Source organism: Postia placenta, assembly GCF_002117355.1.
Source record: "Postia placenta MAD-698-R-SB12 unplaced genomic scaffold POSPLAscaffold_1, whole genome shotgun sequence".
In the NCBI taxonomy this organism is placed as follows: domain Eukaryota; kingdom Fungi; phylum Basidiomycota; class Agaricomycetes; order Polyporales; family Adustoporiaceae; genus Rhodonia; species Rhodonia placenta.
Window position 1 is genome coordinate 115,186 of NW_020169832.1, and position 16,038 is coordinate 131,223.

Genomic DNA, 16,038 nt, shown 5'->3' on the forward strand with positions numbered 1-16,038 from the left:
ATGGCTCTCCTCGGCCTGTTTTCAAAGCGCGATAAATCACGACCGCCCCCGGACCCTGCCTCCAAATCCACCACCTCCTCCACCTCCGACAGCGACCAGCTCTCCGTGCAGGCCTCTGTGCAGGCCAGCTCCGTCTACTCCGGCCCAAACGGCGCATCGTCCAGCAAGCTGATCCTCGGCTTCAGAGGCAAAAAGTCCCACCCTCCGCCGGGCCCGCACACAGACGACAACGGCTTCCTCCGCCCCCCAGACCTGAACTCGCACTCCCGCCCGCCCCGCTTCTCCTCCTCCAAGTCCGAGTCTGGCCACGACTACCTCGGCCCACCGCCTTCACGCTCTGACCTCTTCGCCGCCTACGCAGAGCCTAGCAGCGCGCGCTCCACCCGCTCGCTGCCCACGACGACTGAGCACAACCTCTCTCATGCACGCACGAACTCCCGCGACGCCATCTCCCTCAATCCACAAGTCTCTCCATCCAACACTGTGGTACCTGTGCCCCCACCAAAAAAGCACAGGGGCATGTTCGCCTGGGCCACTCGCGAGCGCAAGAAGTCCAAGGTTGCCCCTCCCGACGTCGTGTCCCCGGACGACTCGTTCAACCTCAAGTCCTTCCGCCATGTCCGTCCCGTGTCTCCCGGCCCCGGCGAGGTTCCGCGGCCGCCGTCTTCACTGTCCGTTGCTGGAATGACGCCGCCGTCCCGACCGCGCGGCAGCAGCATCGCTTCTGCGGACTCGTCGCAGCGCATCAGCGTTGCCGCATTTCGCGAAGCTGCACGTCGCAGCGCAGCCAACAGCCCATCCCCATCGTCCACAGATCTCGCACGCGGCGACGTGTCGCCCGTCGTGCGTCCTCCTTCGGGTCTCTCGCAAGCCGCGTCTCCGCAATCCGGCCGCCGTAGCATGCCCCGCTCCCCGGTTTCTCCTACGTCGGACACGACGTCGTCAGAGTCGGAAGAGGAGGACGACGAAGCAGAGGATTCGGCTGGTTCGTCCACACTCCGCCCGAAGCGCGCTACGAATGCTGCAGCGTCGGGTACGCCAAGGTCTGTAGGCAAAGGCACGTCAAACGAGCTTGGACATCGTGCGCGACCCACGCCGCCAAGAATGACCCCGTCTACATCGGTGCAGAGCTCGACCAGTGGACAGGAGAGCATGTACAACCGCGCCCGCGCGTCGCAGTCGACGAGTGCGCTCATGCCGAACGCTGCAGCGAGACGTGCGTCGATGCTGGCTGCTGCCAAAGCGGTCTCCCAGGGTCAGTCGCCTTGTCCTCACTTCGAGCCAGTGCTTTGGCTAATATTTCTTGGGTTTCGCCTTTTGCGTTCACAGACGTAGCTGGCAAGAAACCTGCGCCCAAGGCGGATACAAGCGATGATTCGTCAAGCGACAGTGACGACTCGGACGATGCGCCCCTCGTGAGATTCGTGCCGCCCAAGCGGCCAGGCAGTGCGATGTCGAACTCGACTTCTGCGTCCCGCAGCCGTGTACCGCCCAAGCCACTGATTGACATCTCAGGGCTGGCACCTCCATCATTGTATCAGCAGGCATCGCCGAATGACGAGAAGGCGCCCACGCCGCCGGCGAAGGAGAATCTGAGCGGGAAGGAGCGCGAGCGCAACAAGGAGAATATCAAGGACATAGGGAAGGAGAACGAACGAGGTAATGAAGAGAAAGAGCTTGACAAGGATAAGGAGAAGAGTTCGTTGTCGTCGACCGAGAAGCCGACCTTGAACGATCGACTCGCTCGCCTCGCGCAGACCGTCGCGGGCGGACGCTCGTCGACCTCTCACGAGTTCCCGGCCAAGGACGACGACAAGGCCGGGCGCGGCCGCCAGCCGAAACGCAGCCAGACCGCGCCCGTCGAGCAGTTCGCCGCGTTCTCTGACCCCGCCCCAGCAGTCCTGCGCCTGCCGCCGTCGCCCGTCACCCCGCAGCCACCTTCGCCAACTAGACAGAAACAGAACGGGCGCTCGCTCTCGACCCCGAACGCGATGGAAGGCGTCAAGGACCTCTCGGATCCTGCGCCCATCGTGCCCACGCCGATCCGCGAACGATCGCCCCCTCCTGCGTTCAGCGTGACGTCGCGTCCCGCGTCGCAGCTGAGCCTTGCATCGCACACCCTCAGCCCGGCGAGCCTGTCTGGTGCAGCAGCGACGGTTCAGTCGCAGACCCATTGGCAGGCACTCACGCAGTCGCAAAACACGTCGACGATGCAGTCCCCTGCACCCTCGATGCCTTCTGGCCGCGCCCCGCTCATTCCAGACAACGGCAAGCCACCGTCAAGGGGTTTCACCGGCGGTGGCCTGCTCGCAAGCCCCTCGCCAAATGCGCGCTCCTCACCTGCGCCGAGTTCACAAACGTCCAGCCCCGCTATACGTGCAGCGCGCAGCCGTGCGGCCACCGTTGGCCAGAAGTCGCTCAAGCCCACGATGGAAGAGACAGCAGCACCCGTGCCTGTGCGCCCCTTTGCGCTGCGGAACACAAGCTCCGGCAGCGGCGCGGGCGACGCGAGCAGCCGCGTGTCGTCTTCGTCGGTGTCTACGCTCTCCAACACCTCGTCTCCTGCGGCGGCGCCGGGTGCATCGCGGAACTCTCAGCCACGCCTGCGTGCAAGCACGGTGGGCCCTCTGGGTGCCCCGCCGGTGAAGCCGTTCGCAGGGCCGGGCTTTCGAGGCAACAGCCCGGCAAGCTCGACGGGGGAGTCGAGCAGCGGGCGGACGCCGATCACGCCTGTCGACGGGAGCGAGGTGAGCTACGCCCCGAAGGACCGGGAGCAGGGCAAGCGCAGAACCGACGCGACTGCGGCACGCAGAGCGCACAGAAAGAACGCGAGCGTGACGTTCAACGAGCCTGAGCGTGAGAGGGAGAGGGGCAGGGATGCTCGGGAGGAGCAGAAGGAAGAGCGCGCGGCTGCGAGTGCGAGTGCAGAAGAGAGTCGGAGGCGGGAGCGTAGGAGAAGCGAGGCCAAGGCAGCGCTCGAGGTATGTGCTCACGTCGCGTTATTCAGCGCTGCGATGCTAATGACGGTGTCTGTGCAGCTCGGTCGGATTGTCAATGGTCATGGGCCTACGGTCAATGACGATGATGACGACGAGGATCGCCCGCTGAACAATATGCCGCCACGCATGAGCATGATGTCCTCGATGATGGGCGGCCTTTCGCCCTCCCCGATGGCTCCGATGAATCCGGGCATGAACTCCGCCTCTCCTATGCAATGGCAAACACAGCCTGGTATGCTCAGCCCTCAACAGTTCATGTACCCCAATATGCCGCCAAATGCAGACCCCGCCTTCCTTGCCGCGCACCAACAGGCCATGATGTTCGCCAAGCAGGCGTTCCAGATGGCGGTCGCACAGCAAGCTATGGCCGCCGCCGAGGAGGAATGGGAGCGTGGCTCTACCGTCGCCGCAAGCATGGTCGGTGGATCGGGCGGACGCGGATTTGGCACGCCCTCTATGAGCCCGATGTACCCGAACCAAGCGGGTTTCGGCATGGGTATGGGCGGCATGGGTGGTATGGGCATGCCGATGCAGGGCGGATGGGGCGGGATGATGTTCCCGAACAGCGCGCAGTCTATGTATGCCGGCAGCGTCGCCGGTAGCGAGCTCGGCGTCAACGGACGGGGCGTGGGCTGGGGCTCGCGCAGCGCGTACGGCGACCCGAGCGGGAACGACCGCTCGTCGATGGCGTTCCGCGGCTCAGCGTACGGTTTCCAGCCGGCCCCGATGCCGTCCCGCCCAGAGTCGTTCGGGCAGGCGGGCCAGCAGATCCGGCCGGGCCCTCGACCGCGCACACGCACAGCGCCAACAGGCGATGCGCCGGCCGCGACGTCAGGTGCGAACAAACGCCAGCCACCGCCTTCCAGCTGGAAGGCCGGTGCGCGGCCTGCATGATTGATGGTACTGGTGTTGCCTTCGTGCGTCATGCCTTCCCCTCCTTTTTTTATTTGTGACTTGGTTTCGCTGGCACGCAGAAGCTGCACCGCATCCTGGACGCCACCAGGGCGGGGGTCGTGCGCTCTGGCGGCTCTAGGCTAGACATGGACTCGGATTAGCCGATTTAATCATGGTTCCTCTTGCATTCCGCCCTTTGTCATATTCTCGCTCTCTGGATGGATGCCACCTCACATCGCGCCCTGCGGCGGGTGCTGGCACTGGTATCCGTATTCGTATCTACATGCGCTCGTTATGCTATCCTATTCTACACATACCCATCGCACCCCTACATCGATGATACTCCATACATTCTTTGCTCTGTCCATCGTGCAATGTACCTGTATTTCATGACCAATAGCCAATGTCAGAATTTGTTCACTTGGAGGAACACTGGTGTGTGCATGTGAACATATTGCCAAAGCTGTTGTCGGCGTTGGGCGCAAATAGCACTGAAGTAACTTAGTTTGTGCGTGTACATAATAACTTCCTCCAGGCCAGGACCTTCCTTGGCTCCCTTTAGCATGCAGTTCCCATGGCAGGGTTATTTGAAGCTGCTTAGTTATATGTAGCTGTCTATTGGGCGGGTGGGATGCTCGAGTCCTGTGGAGTCCTGGCCCCGTGTACGTGATGGGCTGTGTGGTGTCGTAATAATGGCTCTCTTACGCGCAGTGTTGATCTCCGGCTACGTTCAGGGACGGGTATAGAAAGCATTGACGTCACAATTGTGTCACTGAAGCGGAGGGTGCATCTTGCACACTGCCAGGTGGCCGAAGCTTGTGAAGCACTTCCTTCCATAAGGGCCTGTTGTGGCCATAACACCGGACCACTTCTTGACTTGGATGACAAGCTTCAAGAGCGGCAATCCCGCGAGTTGTTCTCGCGACAGGCCCCGTCGGGAATTCACTGCCTTGTGACCTGTTTGCATGAGTGTGTCCTGAGTGTAAGCAGCCAGTGTGCCATATGTATTCTTAGTCGCATCTTCTCGGTGTCGAGCTTGTTATATGAATGCAACCACCATGTCCTGTTTTTACATCGAGAGATTATCACACGCCGGCGGCCTTTAGCACCGTCGTCGGGTCGTGCAGCTGAGAGTGGCTGAGAGTTAGAACGCAGACGCGACTGATCGACGCGTCGAGTGATCTCACGGATCTCGTGATCGCTACCTCATCGGGGGTAGATCTGCAAAAATAGATGACGTCTGGAGCTCGAAAACTCACTCACTTTCATGTAGTTCAGTCATTCCCTACGCGGGCCCCTCAGTGAAGTAACCGCGAATGCACGATATCTGCGCATCATGTGTCCTCCATTTCATTCGTTACATCAACTCCGTCTATTGGTACAAGGTACAATAGGCTGTGCGGCAGGCTCATAGACTGATAACGATAATCGGGCGGGGCAGTGAAGAGCCGCCCGCAGATGGGGACGGACATTCATGCTGAAACGGCCTTGATCAAGTCCTTCATGGAAAGCAGTGTCAGGACAGTTAAATTGAGGAAACATGCTAGTAGCGTACCTGGAGAGCGCCTGGGTTCGCGCCAACGAGATCTTTGACCTTCTGGCCGTTCTTGAAGGCTATGAAGGTGGGCATCTGAGTGACAGGTTGGTGGTCAGTTTCGTAGCTCCAAAATGTCTGGTTGCTGGGCGCATGTTCAGTATGTCTCCACTTACCGCACGGATGCCGACCTCCTGCGAGATCTCCTGCTGCTCGTCAACGTCGATCTTATAGAACTCCAAGTCGGGGAATTGGTCGGACAGCTTCTCGAAAATTGGCGAGATGACCTTGCAGGGGCCGCACCAAGTCGCCCAGAAGTCAAAAATGGCGACCTTTTCGCCGTTGATCTAGGGGGAGCACGCGACGAAGGTGAGCGGGGCATGATTGGGGGCAAACTGCGCCGGCGGGCACAGATTCGCGGATAACACGCGACTTACGATCTTGTGGAACTGGTCAAGGGAGGTGACAGTCGTGACCGGCATTGTGAGTGGGTGGATGTATTGTTAGAGAGGTATGAAGGGGACGGTGAGTGCTGAACGTCAAGTTTGAAGCGAGATGACCGGCGGTTCGACTGGATTTATAGGGCGGGGACACCGTAAACGATCGGATCGCGCCATTCGTCATGTGATCCTGACAAATGATATGTCTTCGTTCTAGGCAGACCACTTACATCCGACCGCGCTACTGCAGCGCCTTCGATACGTCTTGGATCCCCTTTCAGACACTCGGACACGTCTCTGTGCCGATGGTCGAGGACGAGCATACTGCATTTTGCTTCCGCATATGCACGCCTGCCAAACGACGTCAAATGACAAATGGCTGAGGCGATCGTTGCGCGTACCTCTTTACCGCCGCTAAGCAAATATCAGCTGCGCACTGGCCACAACGTGCGCGCTGACTACAGCACGTCAGTGAGTCAGCGGGACGATACCAGTGCTTTCTCGTCCGTCAAAAGGCGGTGGCGAGTCGATCGTCACCCAATATGGAGCGGCTCGGTACACGCTTATGCAGCTGTATGCTGTGTGCAGCAAAACCGCGACACAGTGCTTTCTGTATCTTACAGTTCTATCCTACATCGGTCAACATTCAACACACAAACGCATATAGTGAGTGCGCACATACCTTCCTGCATTTTGGCGGCAACATACAGAAAACCGCGTTAACAATGATTTGCTGTTGCTAACGTCTCACTTGTCTTGATGCGAGGTGCTGTACTTTACCTTCTACTTACTATCCGGCCAAGATGTCCCCGATGTGCACGATATCTATGTATGCGCGAGGTGCAGCAGTAACGCAAGTAGACTCAACAGTCACAGCAGATTGAACCTGGTTTCGTCAACATTAGCAACTGCTGAAAGCAGGACGCATGTCTTGAGCCGATGGAGGTGCGGGAGAAAGACCACGGTGACAGAATGCGTCGTTTGAGCTGTAAAATATGTCGCTGAGAATCAATACCATTGTCTATTTAATATCAGCCTCGGAGCCAATAGTATCACGGAGAAGAGAGAAGAACGGCCTTTGCCAACTGTGCATGTTGTACTGTAACTTCGACTTCTCAGTGCTAGATGCAGGGTGCCTTTGCATGTGGAGACGCAGAAATGCCGCGGGTAAACGATTGCCTAGCTACCTCTTCGTCATAGCTCAATACATCCTCATTGACACTGTCATTGTTTCGCACTCAAGGCCTGAACGCGGCTCTGACCGTGCGTAGAACAGTCTGATTTAGAACGCGCCGTAAGCGACTTGGCGGTCTCGTTGAAGCGCCGCTGTTATGAATCGACGTCTTGCCAGTCTGAACACGAACTGTCTGGACTCCTCCTCGTTCCACAACTCTCCCTCCTTGTTTTCTTCTGCTTTGTTAGCGTGACCAAGCCTGTGCAGTCAATAACTTCTATTCTCGCATCTTTTCTCTCGCATCTCTTCTCGCCGATATCAATTGTCAAGCATCAACGGGCGGCTGTCAGCACTGCTCAGTGGGACTCGTAATTGAAGTCTAGTCAAGGAACCATCGGCTCGTTTTACACGTATGTCTTACACGCTGATTATGCGGACATGAATTATTAAACGTTGGGCCGATGAAAATGCAGATCAAACATATAGCTTTGCCGGCCGACCCAACCCATGGCGCCCAATTTCCTGTCTAAGTTCGTGAAGAACTCGCCTGCGCATAACCTCATAGGTCAAAACACGCAGAGGTCACGATCTCCTTCACCTGCTCCGTCTTCTCAATATCCGCCATCCATAAGTGTCGAGCCAGACAGTCCCTCCGGTTCTCGACCGCGCCGCCATACCACTGTCGGGAGTACTACCCCGTCCTTCCAAGGGAGTACAGAGTCCTTCCCCAACGTCACGGTTGTCCCACCATCGCCTCGTAGCACCAACTACGGCTCCGACATAACAGACGAAGATCCTACCCCCAGGTCCGGTCAATCTCCTAACAAATTCTCTAATGGTTCCGCACCACCTGTGCCACCGCTACCTAATCTGAGTTCTGTCCGTCCTATGACGAACGACGAGAACATTTCCACGCCTACACCTGAAAGTACCCGTACTGCGTTCGCCGACCAGATGTCAGATACGTTGTCGCATTCTCGGTCTACGGGAAACCTCCGCGAGAAAGCGCGTGCCCCAGAGGTGAGCTCGCGCAATATAAACCATCCTCGCTCCGCGACGGTAGTGGAATCGAAATCCAAGGAGAGCCTTCGTCCATCGCCGGTGAAGAAGGCGAGCAAAGGCAGCAAAACCCGCGGCTCTGCTTCCCCTGCTCGTGAGTCGTCTCAGAGCAGGCATGATCGCTCTGCCTCTGTACCATCCATTCCAGTGCACCCTCTGCAGGTCACTGTCTCTGAAAATGGTGTCCTCACGTCTTCCCCCACTTCTGCTGAATTCCCTCTGCCAACATCCACGTCTTCTTCCGGTTACTCCGCCAAGACATTGCCCACATACCCGACTATCACAACCAGTCTGCTGGCGCCAGACAACTCGGATGCGGCCTCGACGTATTCCACGAATAGCAACGCGACGTCCTCCAAAAGGCGTCGTGGATGGCCACGAAAATCAGGCAACAACGGCCACAACTCGGCACAGCCTGGGTCATCGCCAGCCATGTCCACGACGTCTCTTGCTCCCATTTCCCCGAAGCGTAAGACGACTGGCGGTGGGTCCTTTGCTCAAGCCCTAGCTGCTTCTGGTCTGGCGATGGCTAATCCCGGGGCTGTTTTACCTGAAATGCCGTCTACAGCTGGGACGTCATCTAGTACGTCTTCGCGCCGTCCGCGGCGCTCATCTGAGGTTTCCAGAAGCGGACGCCCCCGGCTGCCCTCCCTAGGCTATCCGAACAGCGACTTATCTGACCGCGAGTCGTTCCATTCGGGGCAGGAGCTTCTCGGTGACCAAAGCGGCTTGGAGGACGACGATGACCTTGATCTGGATCCAGATGACATTCCAGTTACTGGTTTTGCAGTTGCGAGTGCTAGACGGAACCAGGACTTCCATGAATTGTTCCCTACTGTTCCTGAAGGCGACTATCTCATTGAAGGTGGGTATATGCAGCCTCAGACCGCCAACGAAGTGCATACACTGACGCAATCACGTTCAACAGACTATGGATGTGCCCTGCAGCGCGAGATACTTATTCAAGGCCGTCTGTATGTGTCCGAGAACCATGTCTGCTTCCACGCGAACATATTCGGCTGGATCACCGATGTAAGCCACTTTGCCCTATGATTATCCATACATACTGAGCCTCCACGATCATCACGCGCATATAGTTGACCATTCCGATGACTGAAATCATCACGATGGAAAAGCGCATGACGGCGTTCGTCATCCCAAACGCAATTCAGATCATGTCGCAGAGCGCGAAGTACACGTTTACGTCCTTCCTGTCCCGGGACAACACGTGGGAAGTCTTGCATAATATATGGCGATTGGCGCGTCCCGAGGGGTCTTCCCTGGGCTCGCGGGTGCAAAGTCCAAGGGGCTCCATTGATATGCTTGTCTCGGATACTGGGTCTATAGCACCCCCGTCGGCTAGCCAAGTCGGCGAGAAGAAGGGAAAGGTGCAGAACAAGGTGACGCAATGCGCCTGCGGGACGAACGGAGAGCACCTCAGCGAAGTAGCGATGGAGAGTGTCTTCCCTGGCACGCCGGAGCAGATATACAACCTCATGTTCACGAGCGGCTTCATCAAGGACTTCATGATGCATGATCAGAAGCTGATAGGTACATTTCCTTGCCAGACCATGGTGTTCCCCCGTTCATAATCACGATTGTGGCAGACCTCCAGATTTCCGACTGGATGCCTACTGCGGACGACCCGAAGCTGCTGTACCGGCAGATGTCGTATATAAAGCCGCTGTCAGGAGGGTTTGGTCCAAAGCAGACAAAGTGCGAGCTACGAGATGAAACGTTGCATTGCGACTTCGACAACTACGTTTGTATGCTCACTACGACACGGACTCCGGATGTCCCCAGTGGCTCTGTGTTCTCCGTGAAAACGCGGACATGCATAACATGGACCAGCGGTGTGTCCACGAAGGTGCTGGTGACGACTCAGGTCGAGTGGACAGGGCGAAGCTTCATTAAAGGTGGGGCATTCAGTAAAATTGCATCCTGAGCCTCATGGCTGAGATAATTTTATCCCAGGCATCATCGAGAAGTCCGCCATCGATGGGCAGAAAGAGTACCACGGGGACCTAGACAAGTCTATGCGGGCGTATATCCACGAGCATCAATCCGAGTTCATTCCTGAGGGCGTGGACCCTTCCGTCGTCGAAGAGACGGAATCCCAGGCAGCGGAGATGTCGCCTAGGCCTAGCACGGAGCGCCCATCCATTGTCGATCAGCAGGTCCGCAATTCTCGCGACTTCAAGCGGGATCAACGCGGTCTCCAGTGGGCCTACGATACTTTCGAGGGCGCGTGCAAGGTGGCGCAGCAGAGCACGGCTGGCCTGCTGGAGCTCATTCGTGACGCATGGGAGCAGTCGACCTCGACCACGATCCTGTACTTTGTTATCGTATTCCTCGTCATCAGTAATGTTTGGACGCTGGCTATGGTAGGAGGGAGGGAAGAAGCGGGAAGGAGGAAGGAGCTGAAGAGAATGGAGGAGAGGGAGAAGTGGGTCCAGGGGATTGTTCAGGCGCTATGGGAGGAACTGGTCGCGTCCAAGAACACTCCTGGAGGCACGGCATTGAGCCCTTCTCCTCGACCTATCGCCGACTGGAGGGAAGAGGTGGGTGACATCAATACGGCCTTGGACATCATCGAGGATAGAGTGCGGAATATCAGAGAAAGCTTGGCAGAGCTCGATTGATTAGCTTGTCGGACACTTTGCATTCATTCACGGGTTTTTATTCGACATCTGTACTTACTATACACTCCATGGCGATGGGATCTCAATAATAGGACACACCAAACTGCATAATGTCCTGCAATGCTGCTGTATTAGAAAGGAGTCTATCGGGGGCCGTACTTGCTGATGAGATGCATGTAACTAAACAGGATTGCAACGATGGGGTACGAGATACAATTTACTTCAAAAATTACCAAAGAACGAGAGTGGGACACAAAATCCGCAGAGCAAAGAATGTGTCCTTTCCGGCACAGGCATTCAGAACGCGAATGAGTGTGTAAGCTTCGCTGGGAAATAGGAGCTATAGATGAACTGTATAGTGATAATTTGGAGATGCGGCAGGAAAGAAAGATAAGCATGGAGGGAGATGCGGCAGGATAGCTTTCAGATCGACGCAGAAGACCCAGAGTGCAGCCGTGAAACGCGACTAGCGCGGCGACTGGAAAATCGACAACACCTTCTCCGCACCCTCCTTGTATTTCTTCAATACCTTGCTCTTTTGCTTGTCCTCCTCTATAGACACGACCGAGTTGCCCCGGATCGTGTTGTCTCCGTTATTCCGCCCCTCGCCATTGATCGACTGGTCGGACGACTCACTCGGCGAGCCCATGGACAGCGCCGACTCTTTTGACCGCAGCGACGGCGAGTTTGGCAGTGTAGACGCTCCGGAGCCGGACGGCGAGAGAAAGCCCGTGCTCCCCAGGGTCGACGTGGTCAGCGTGCCCGACGTCGAGTGCGTGAGCGTCTTGCCGGTCGTACTGGAGCGCGTCGACGCCTGCGGCGAGCGCTGGCGCAGGAACTGCTTCGGGTGCTTGCGAAACGTGAGGCCGGGCGTGCGCCCGCGGCGCTGCTTGTCTGCAGGCGTCGGCGAGTCCCCCGCCGGCTCCGAGCCTGTGACGTCGGACTCGACCGACATGCCTGAGAACGAGCGCGGCCCGCCTGAGCGGCGCGGGGTCGACTTGCGGAAGACAGCCAGCTTGTAGCGATCGACGACGCCGCGCGCGAAGAGGCTTGTCCCCTTTGCGCCGTTCCGCTCCTCGACCACCTCCGCCTCGACAAAGTCCCATTCATCGTCCTCCTCCTCGCGCTCCGTCGCGAGCTCGTCCTCGTCGTGTACGTCGGACAAGTCGCGGTCGAGCGCAGCAATGCCAGACTTCTCCCTGCGGCCACGTTGCCGTCCAGCAGTCGGGCGGGGTTGGGCCTTTGGTATTGGTACCGCCTTGGCCGGTTTGATCTCCTCGGGCGCGGCGCGTGCAGCGGTCTCGGTTTGTCCACGTTCTGTGCCTGCCTCGTGGCTGCGTCGAGGTGCAGGGGCTTTCTTCGCCGCTGGCTGCTCCCTGACTGGACTCGCGGGTGCCACGGGCTCCGGTAGTGCGGGCGCCTTAGCTTCCGGCGTCTTGGGTTCTGGGGCCTCCTCCGTTGCGGTTGCACCTTCTGCCAGTATGATCGCACTGTTGGCCGCAGTCTGCGACAGCTGCTGTTCCAACAGTACATTGTCAGTGCTAGCAGCGCTGGTGGACGTGTCCTCCTCTTCGTCCTCATCCTCCTCGTCCGCCTCCTCATCCTCATTGTCCATGATGATAGAATGCCGTCCCTTGAATGAATACCCGTCGAAGACATCTATCCCAGCGTCATCCGGTCGCACGGAGGGACTACGCGACTGCGAGGGTGTCACGACGGAGTCTTCGCCCTCACCGTCGGTCCTGTCGGTGTCCGTTTGACGATCCTGATCCGTGTCGGACTGTTCGTTCTCATTTTCGTCGTTGATTACAGGCTCCATGTCCAGGAAGGTATCGTCGAAGTTCTGGGTATCACTGGCGTTGGACGGGTCGATAGGCGGAATATATGGGGCTGCATGATCTGTTGTAAGCCACCTGACGGTCAATCGAGCAGAGGCGAAGACGTACGTATGTAGCGTTTGAAGTATACGTGGGACCAATCTCTGCATAAAACATGCGGTCAGTGAGATTGCTGAAAACGGATGAGGGGAAACCGACATCATGGAGAAGTAGGGATGCTTCTTGATGCGGGGCTCCTTCATCCTGAGGGCGGGGTTGCGTTGAAGCAGCTGTCACCAATCCGATCGAGGGTCAGATCATGATCGAGATCACACCGAGCCATGGTACTGACCCCGCGAATGAGGCTTTTAGTGTCCTGGTCCATCGTCCGGTCCTCCGGGAACTGCAGCTCGTCCTGCAGCACCCGGTAGTACATGTCCGAGTGGTTGTTCGCCCAGAACGGCGTCTGCAAAAAAAACAATCAACACCGTGGACGCCGAACACTCCGTCAACACTCACTATCCCAGTCAGCATCTCGTACAGCATCGTCCCGAAGCTCCACCAGTCCACCTCGTAGCTGTACGCCTGCCCCTGGATCACCTCCGGCGCCAGGTACTCCGCCGTCCCGCAGAACGTCGTCGTCGTGTCGAGCGGCCCGGACGGGGCCCACCCGTTCGCGAGCTCCTGGCCCTTCTCGCCCTTCATCCACTGCGGCGTCGCCGCGACCGGCGTGCCCGCGGTGAAGTCGCCGCGGAAGCCCGACGGCGTCGGCGGCGCGGTGGTCGGCGACGTGCGGCGCGGGAACTCCTTCGAGAGCCCAAAGTCCGTGAGCACGATGTGCCCGTCCGCGCCGATGAGGATGTTCTCCGGCTTCAGGTCGCGGTAGATCACGCCCGCCGCGTGCAGGCCCTCGACGCCCTCGACGATCTCCGCGGCGTAGAACCGCGCGCGGTCGCGCCCGAGCCGGCCCCAGCGCGCGAGCTGCGTCGCGAGGTCGCCGCCCGGGTGGAAGTCCTGGCGGATACGCTGCGTCAGACGCGAGGGGACACGCAGACGGACGGCGGGGGACGTACCATGACCAAGAACAGGTTCTCCTTGTCGTGGAAGCTCCACCAGAGCTTGACGACGAACGGGTCCGAGCCCTCGGCGGCCATGCGCTTGAGCACGGCCTGCTCCGTGAGCGTGTGCTGGAGCTCCTGGTGCGCGAGCACATGGCGCTTCGTGATCGCCTTGAGCGCGAACACGTCCGCCGTCGGCTTGTGGCGCACAAGCAGCACCTTGCCGGCACAGCCCTTCCCGAGCACGCGCATCATCTCAAAGTCGTCGATCGCGACCTTGCGCTGCGACTTCTTCTGCAAGGCCGCCTGCGCGCCCGGGTCCATCGACTTGCTCCGCGCCTTGCGCGCCGCGCGCCGCCCCGTCGTCGACACCGACGAGTCGTCCGCCGACTCGCCGGCCTGCGACGTCTGCGACGAGTCTGCCTCGCTCGCGAGCGGCGACGGCAGGAAGATCCGCGACGCGCGCGACGTCGGGTCCGCGGACTGCGAACGCGGGATGCGCGCCGCATGCGCATGGCCGTCGGAGGGCACGGGCGTCGAGGGCGCGCTCGTATCGTCCTCCGTGTCAGCGTCGCTCGCCGCTGCCGCTGCTGCAGTGTCTATGGGCCCCGGACCGTCCACCACTACCGACGAGGCCCGCGGCGATCGAGGCGTAGGCGCCCGATCCTCGGCTGCTCCGTCCTCCATGTCACCGGCCTCCTTCGCCGCATCTGCTGCGTCCGCTGACTGGTCCTGTCCATCAACATGCACCCCGTTCGCGACCGGCACAACCTCGGCCTGCGGCTCCTCCTCTTCCTGGATATCCGCCTCTTTCGGTCGCTCCGGAGAAGATGGCTCTGCCGCGTGGATGCCGTTGCCGTTCGGGACCACGTCCGCCGGCGGCGGCGCCGCCTTCTTCGTCTGCGGGCTCTCTTCCCCGAGCACGACCTGGCTGATTGAGCGCTGAGCCTCCTTCGCGCTGCCGGGGCTCACATGCGCGGCGAGGTCCGAGCGCACGCGCTTGATCGCGCGCTCGACGCGGACGCTCTGGAGGTCGTCCGTGCGCACACGCACGAAGCGGCGCCACACGCGGGCGTTGTGCAGCACGGCATCGTTCGCGAGCGTGGTCAGGTACCCGGCGAGCGCGGTGACGGTGCTGTTGGCGGGCGCGAGCGGCGGCTGGAGGTCGTCCTCGTCGTCCGCGCCGGAAAACGGGTCGTTGAGCTCGTTCCGCGGCGAGCCGAGCGGCGTGGGGTGCGTCGAGGAGACGGTGCTGCTCGGCGTGTTGCTGCTTGTGCTCGGGGCGTGCTGGCGCGTGGAGGCCTGGCGCTGCGCGGACTTGGCGGAGGGCGAGGCGAGGCGGGAGAGGGTGTTGAGAAATGCGGACTTGCGCTTGGGCGGGGCGGGGATGGCGGCGGGGTCGAGGGGGAGGGTGAACATCTTGTATCCGGGGTGTGAGTCGCGCAGTTTTCCATGCAGCTCGACGATCTCGAGGGCGGTGCGCGTAAGAGTGATATTATGTGTAGGCGCTAGAATGAGGTCAAGGGGTCATCAGTCTGACAACTTGACGTAAGGGAATGAGGGAACGGCGTAGTCGAATGGGCCAATCAGTGCACGGAAGGAGACGCCTGCGATGTCGAGGCGCGGCAGTGCGAGGATGAAATGCAGAGAGGAGAGCACGAGACATGAGCCTGACGGAGCATGAACACTCACTCTTAATGTAGATGCTGTAAGAATACGGGTCGTTCTCGGCGACACTGATAGTCCAGGGCCCGTCCTGGTTGTCCACGCGGATAGGCACCCGGCGGGAGGTGGGCATGGACTGGGCTGGCGCTGCGTTCTTCATCTCAGCCTGTGAGGGGATGGAAGACGGGGGGTGCTGAGAAGGGGTCTCCGGGACAGCGAAGAAGGCGGGGTCTGCGACGGCGGTGGCCGAGCGGTCTCTGCGATGGGTTCTCCGGAGGCTGTGGCCGGTGAAGGTGTCGACGCTTCTCCTGGTGCGGGAGTGACGCGAAGCGAGGGTAGCAGGGGCGGCGGGGGCGACGTCTTTGTGCGCTGCACCAAGACCGAGGACGGTTCTGAGTTTGGCTGCTCGCGCGGGCTCGGCGGGCGGGGGCTGCTGGGGACGGTGCTGAGAATCAGGGTGCTGCTGCTGCGGTGCGACGGAGCGGAGGACGGCAAGCATGCGGTGGGCGCCGCGGGGAGTGTGCAGCGGGGGCGGGGCAGCCGACACGGTGAGAGGAGGGTGTGAGACGGTCGTCGGCGAGGAGCAGAAAATTAGTGAATAGAGTTAGACGCAGGGCTGGGGGTGCGTGGTGAGGATAGGCGTGGAGACCACGAGTCGAGAAGCGAGCCGGCGAGATGCTTTGTCGCCTCGAGGCGGTCGACGAGCACAAGGAACGACGGCGATGCGTTTCTGCAGGCGACGATGGCGTCCGGGTA

At 59.6% G+C, this 16,038-nt stretch overlaps 4 protein-coding genes across 4 annotated transcripts; 2 read left to right on the forward strand and 2 right to left on the reverse strand.

Annotated features, from left to right (window-relative positions):
- POSPLADRAFT_1130157 (hypothetical protein) lies at nt 1-4,032 on the forward strand (the record flags this gene model as incomplete). The annotated part of the gene is made up of 4 exons (XM_024483924.1): nt 1-1,255; nt 1,330-2,981; nt 3,039-3,876; nt 3,974-4,032. The coding sequence occupies 4 exons, from the start codon at nt 1-3 to the stop codon at nt 4,030-4,032; spliced, it is 3,804 nt and encodes a 1,267-aa protein (XP_024343605.1).
- Nucleotides 4,033-5,211: 1,179 nt separating this feature from the next.
- Nucleotides 5,212-5,909, reverse strand: POSPLADRAFT_1068240 (hypothetical protein; the record flags this gene model as incomplete). Its single annotated transcript, XM_024482285.1, has 4 exons — nt 5,212-5,392; nt 5,449-5,523; nt 5,604-5,774; nt 5,865-5,909. 4 exons carry the CDS (start codon nt 5,907-5,909, stop codon nt 5,366-5,368), a joined length of 318 nt encoding a protein of 105 aa, XP_024343606.1. The 3' UTR covers nt 5,212-5,365.
- Nucleotides 5,910-7,548: 1,639 nt separating this feature from the next.
- On the forward strand, nt 7,549-10,742 carry POSPLADRAFT_1129433 (hypothetical protein; the record flags this gene model as incomplete). The annotated part of the gene is made up of 8 exons (XM_024483843.1): nt 7,549-8,194; nt 8,249-8,584; nt 8,669-8,683; nt 8,756-8,965; nt 9,029-9,132; nt 9,198-9,558; nt 9,669-10,016; nt 10,075-10,742. The coding sequence occupies 8 exons, from the start codon at nt 7,549-7,551 to the stop codon at nt 10,740-10,742; spliced, it is 2,688 nt and encodes an 895-aa protein (XP_024343607.1).
- A 113-nt stretch (nt 10,743-10,855) lies between these two features.
- Nucleotides 10,856-15,415, reverse strand: POSPLADRAFT_1175504 (hypothetical protein; the record flags this gene model as incomplete). Its single annotated transcript, XM_024488359.1, has 7 exons — nt 10,856-12,632; nt 12,689-12,723; nt 12,779-12,849; nt 12,912-13,025; nt 13,079-13,573; nt 13,633-15,125; nt 15,310-15,415. 7 exons carry the CDS (start codon nt 15,413-15,415, stop codon nt 11,209-11,211), a joined length of 3,738 nt encoding a protein of 1,245 aa, XP_024343608.1. The 3' UTR covers nt 10,856-11,208.
- Nucleotides 15,416-16,038: the final 623 nt, after the last annotated feature.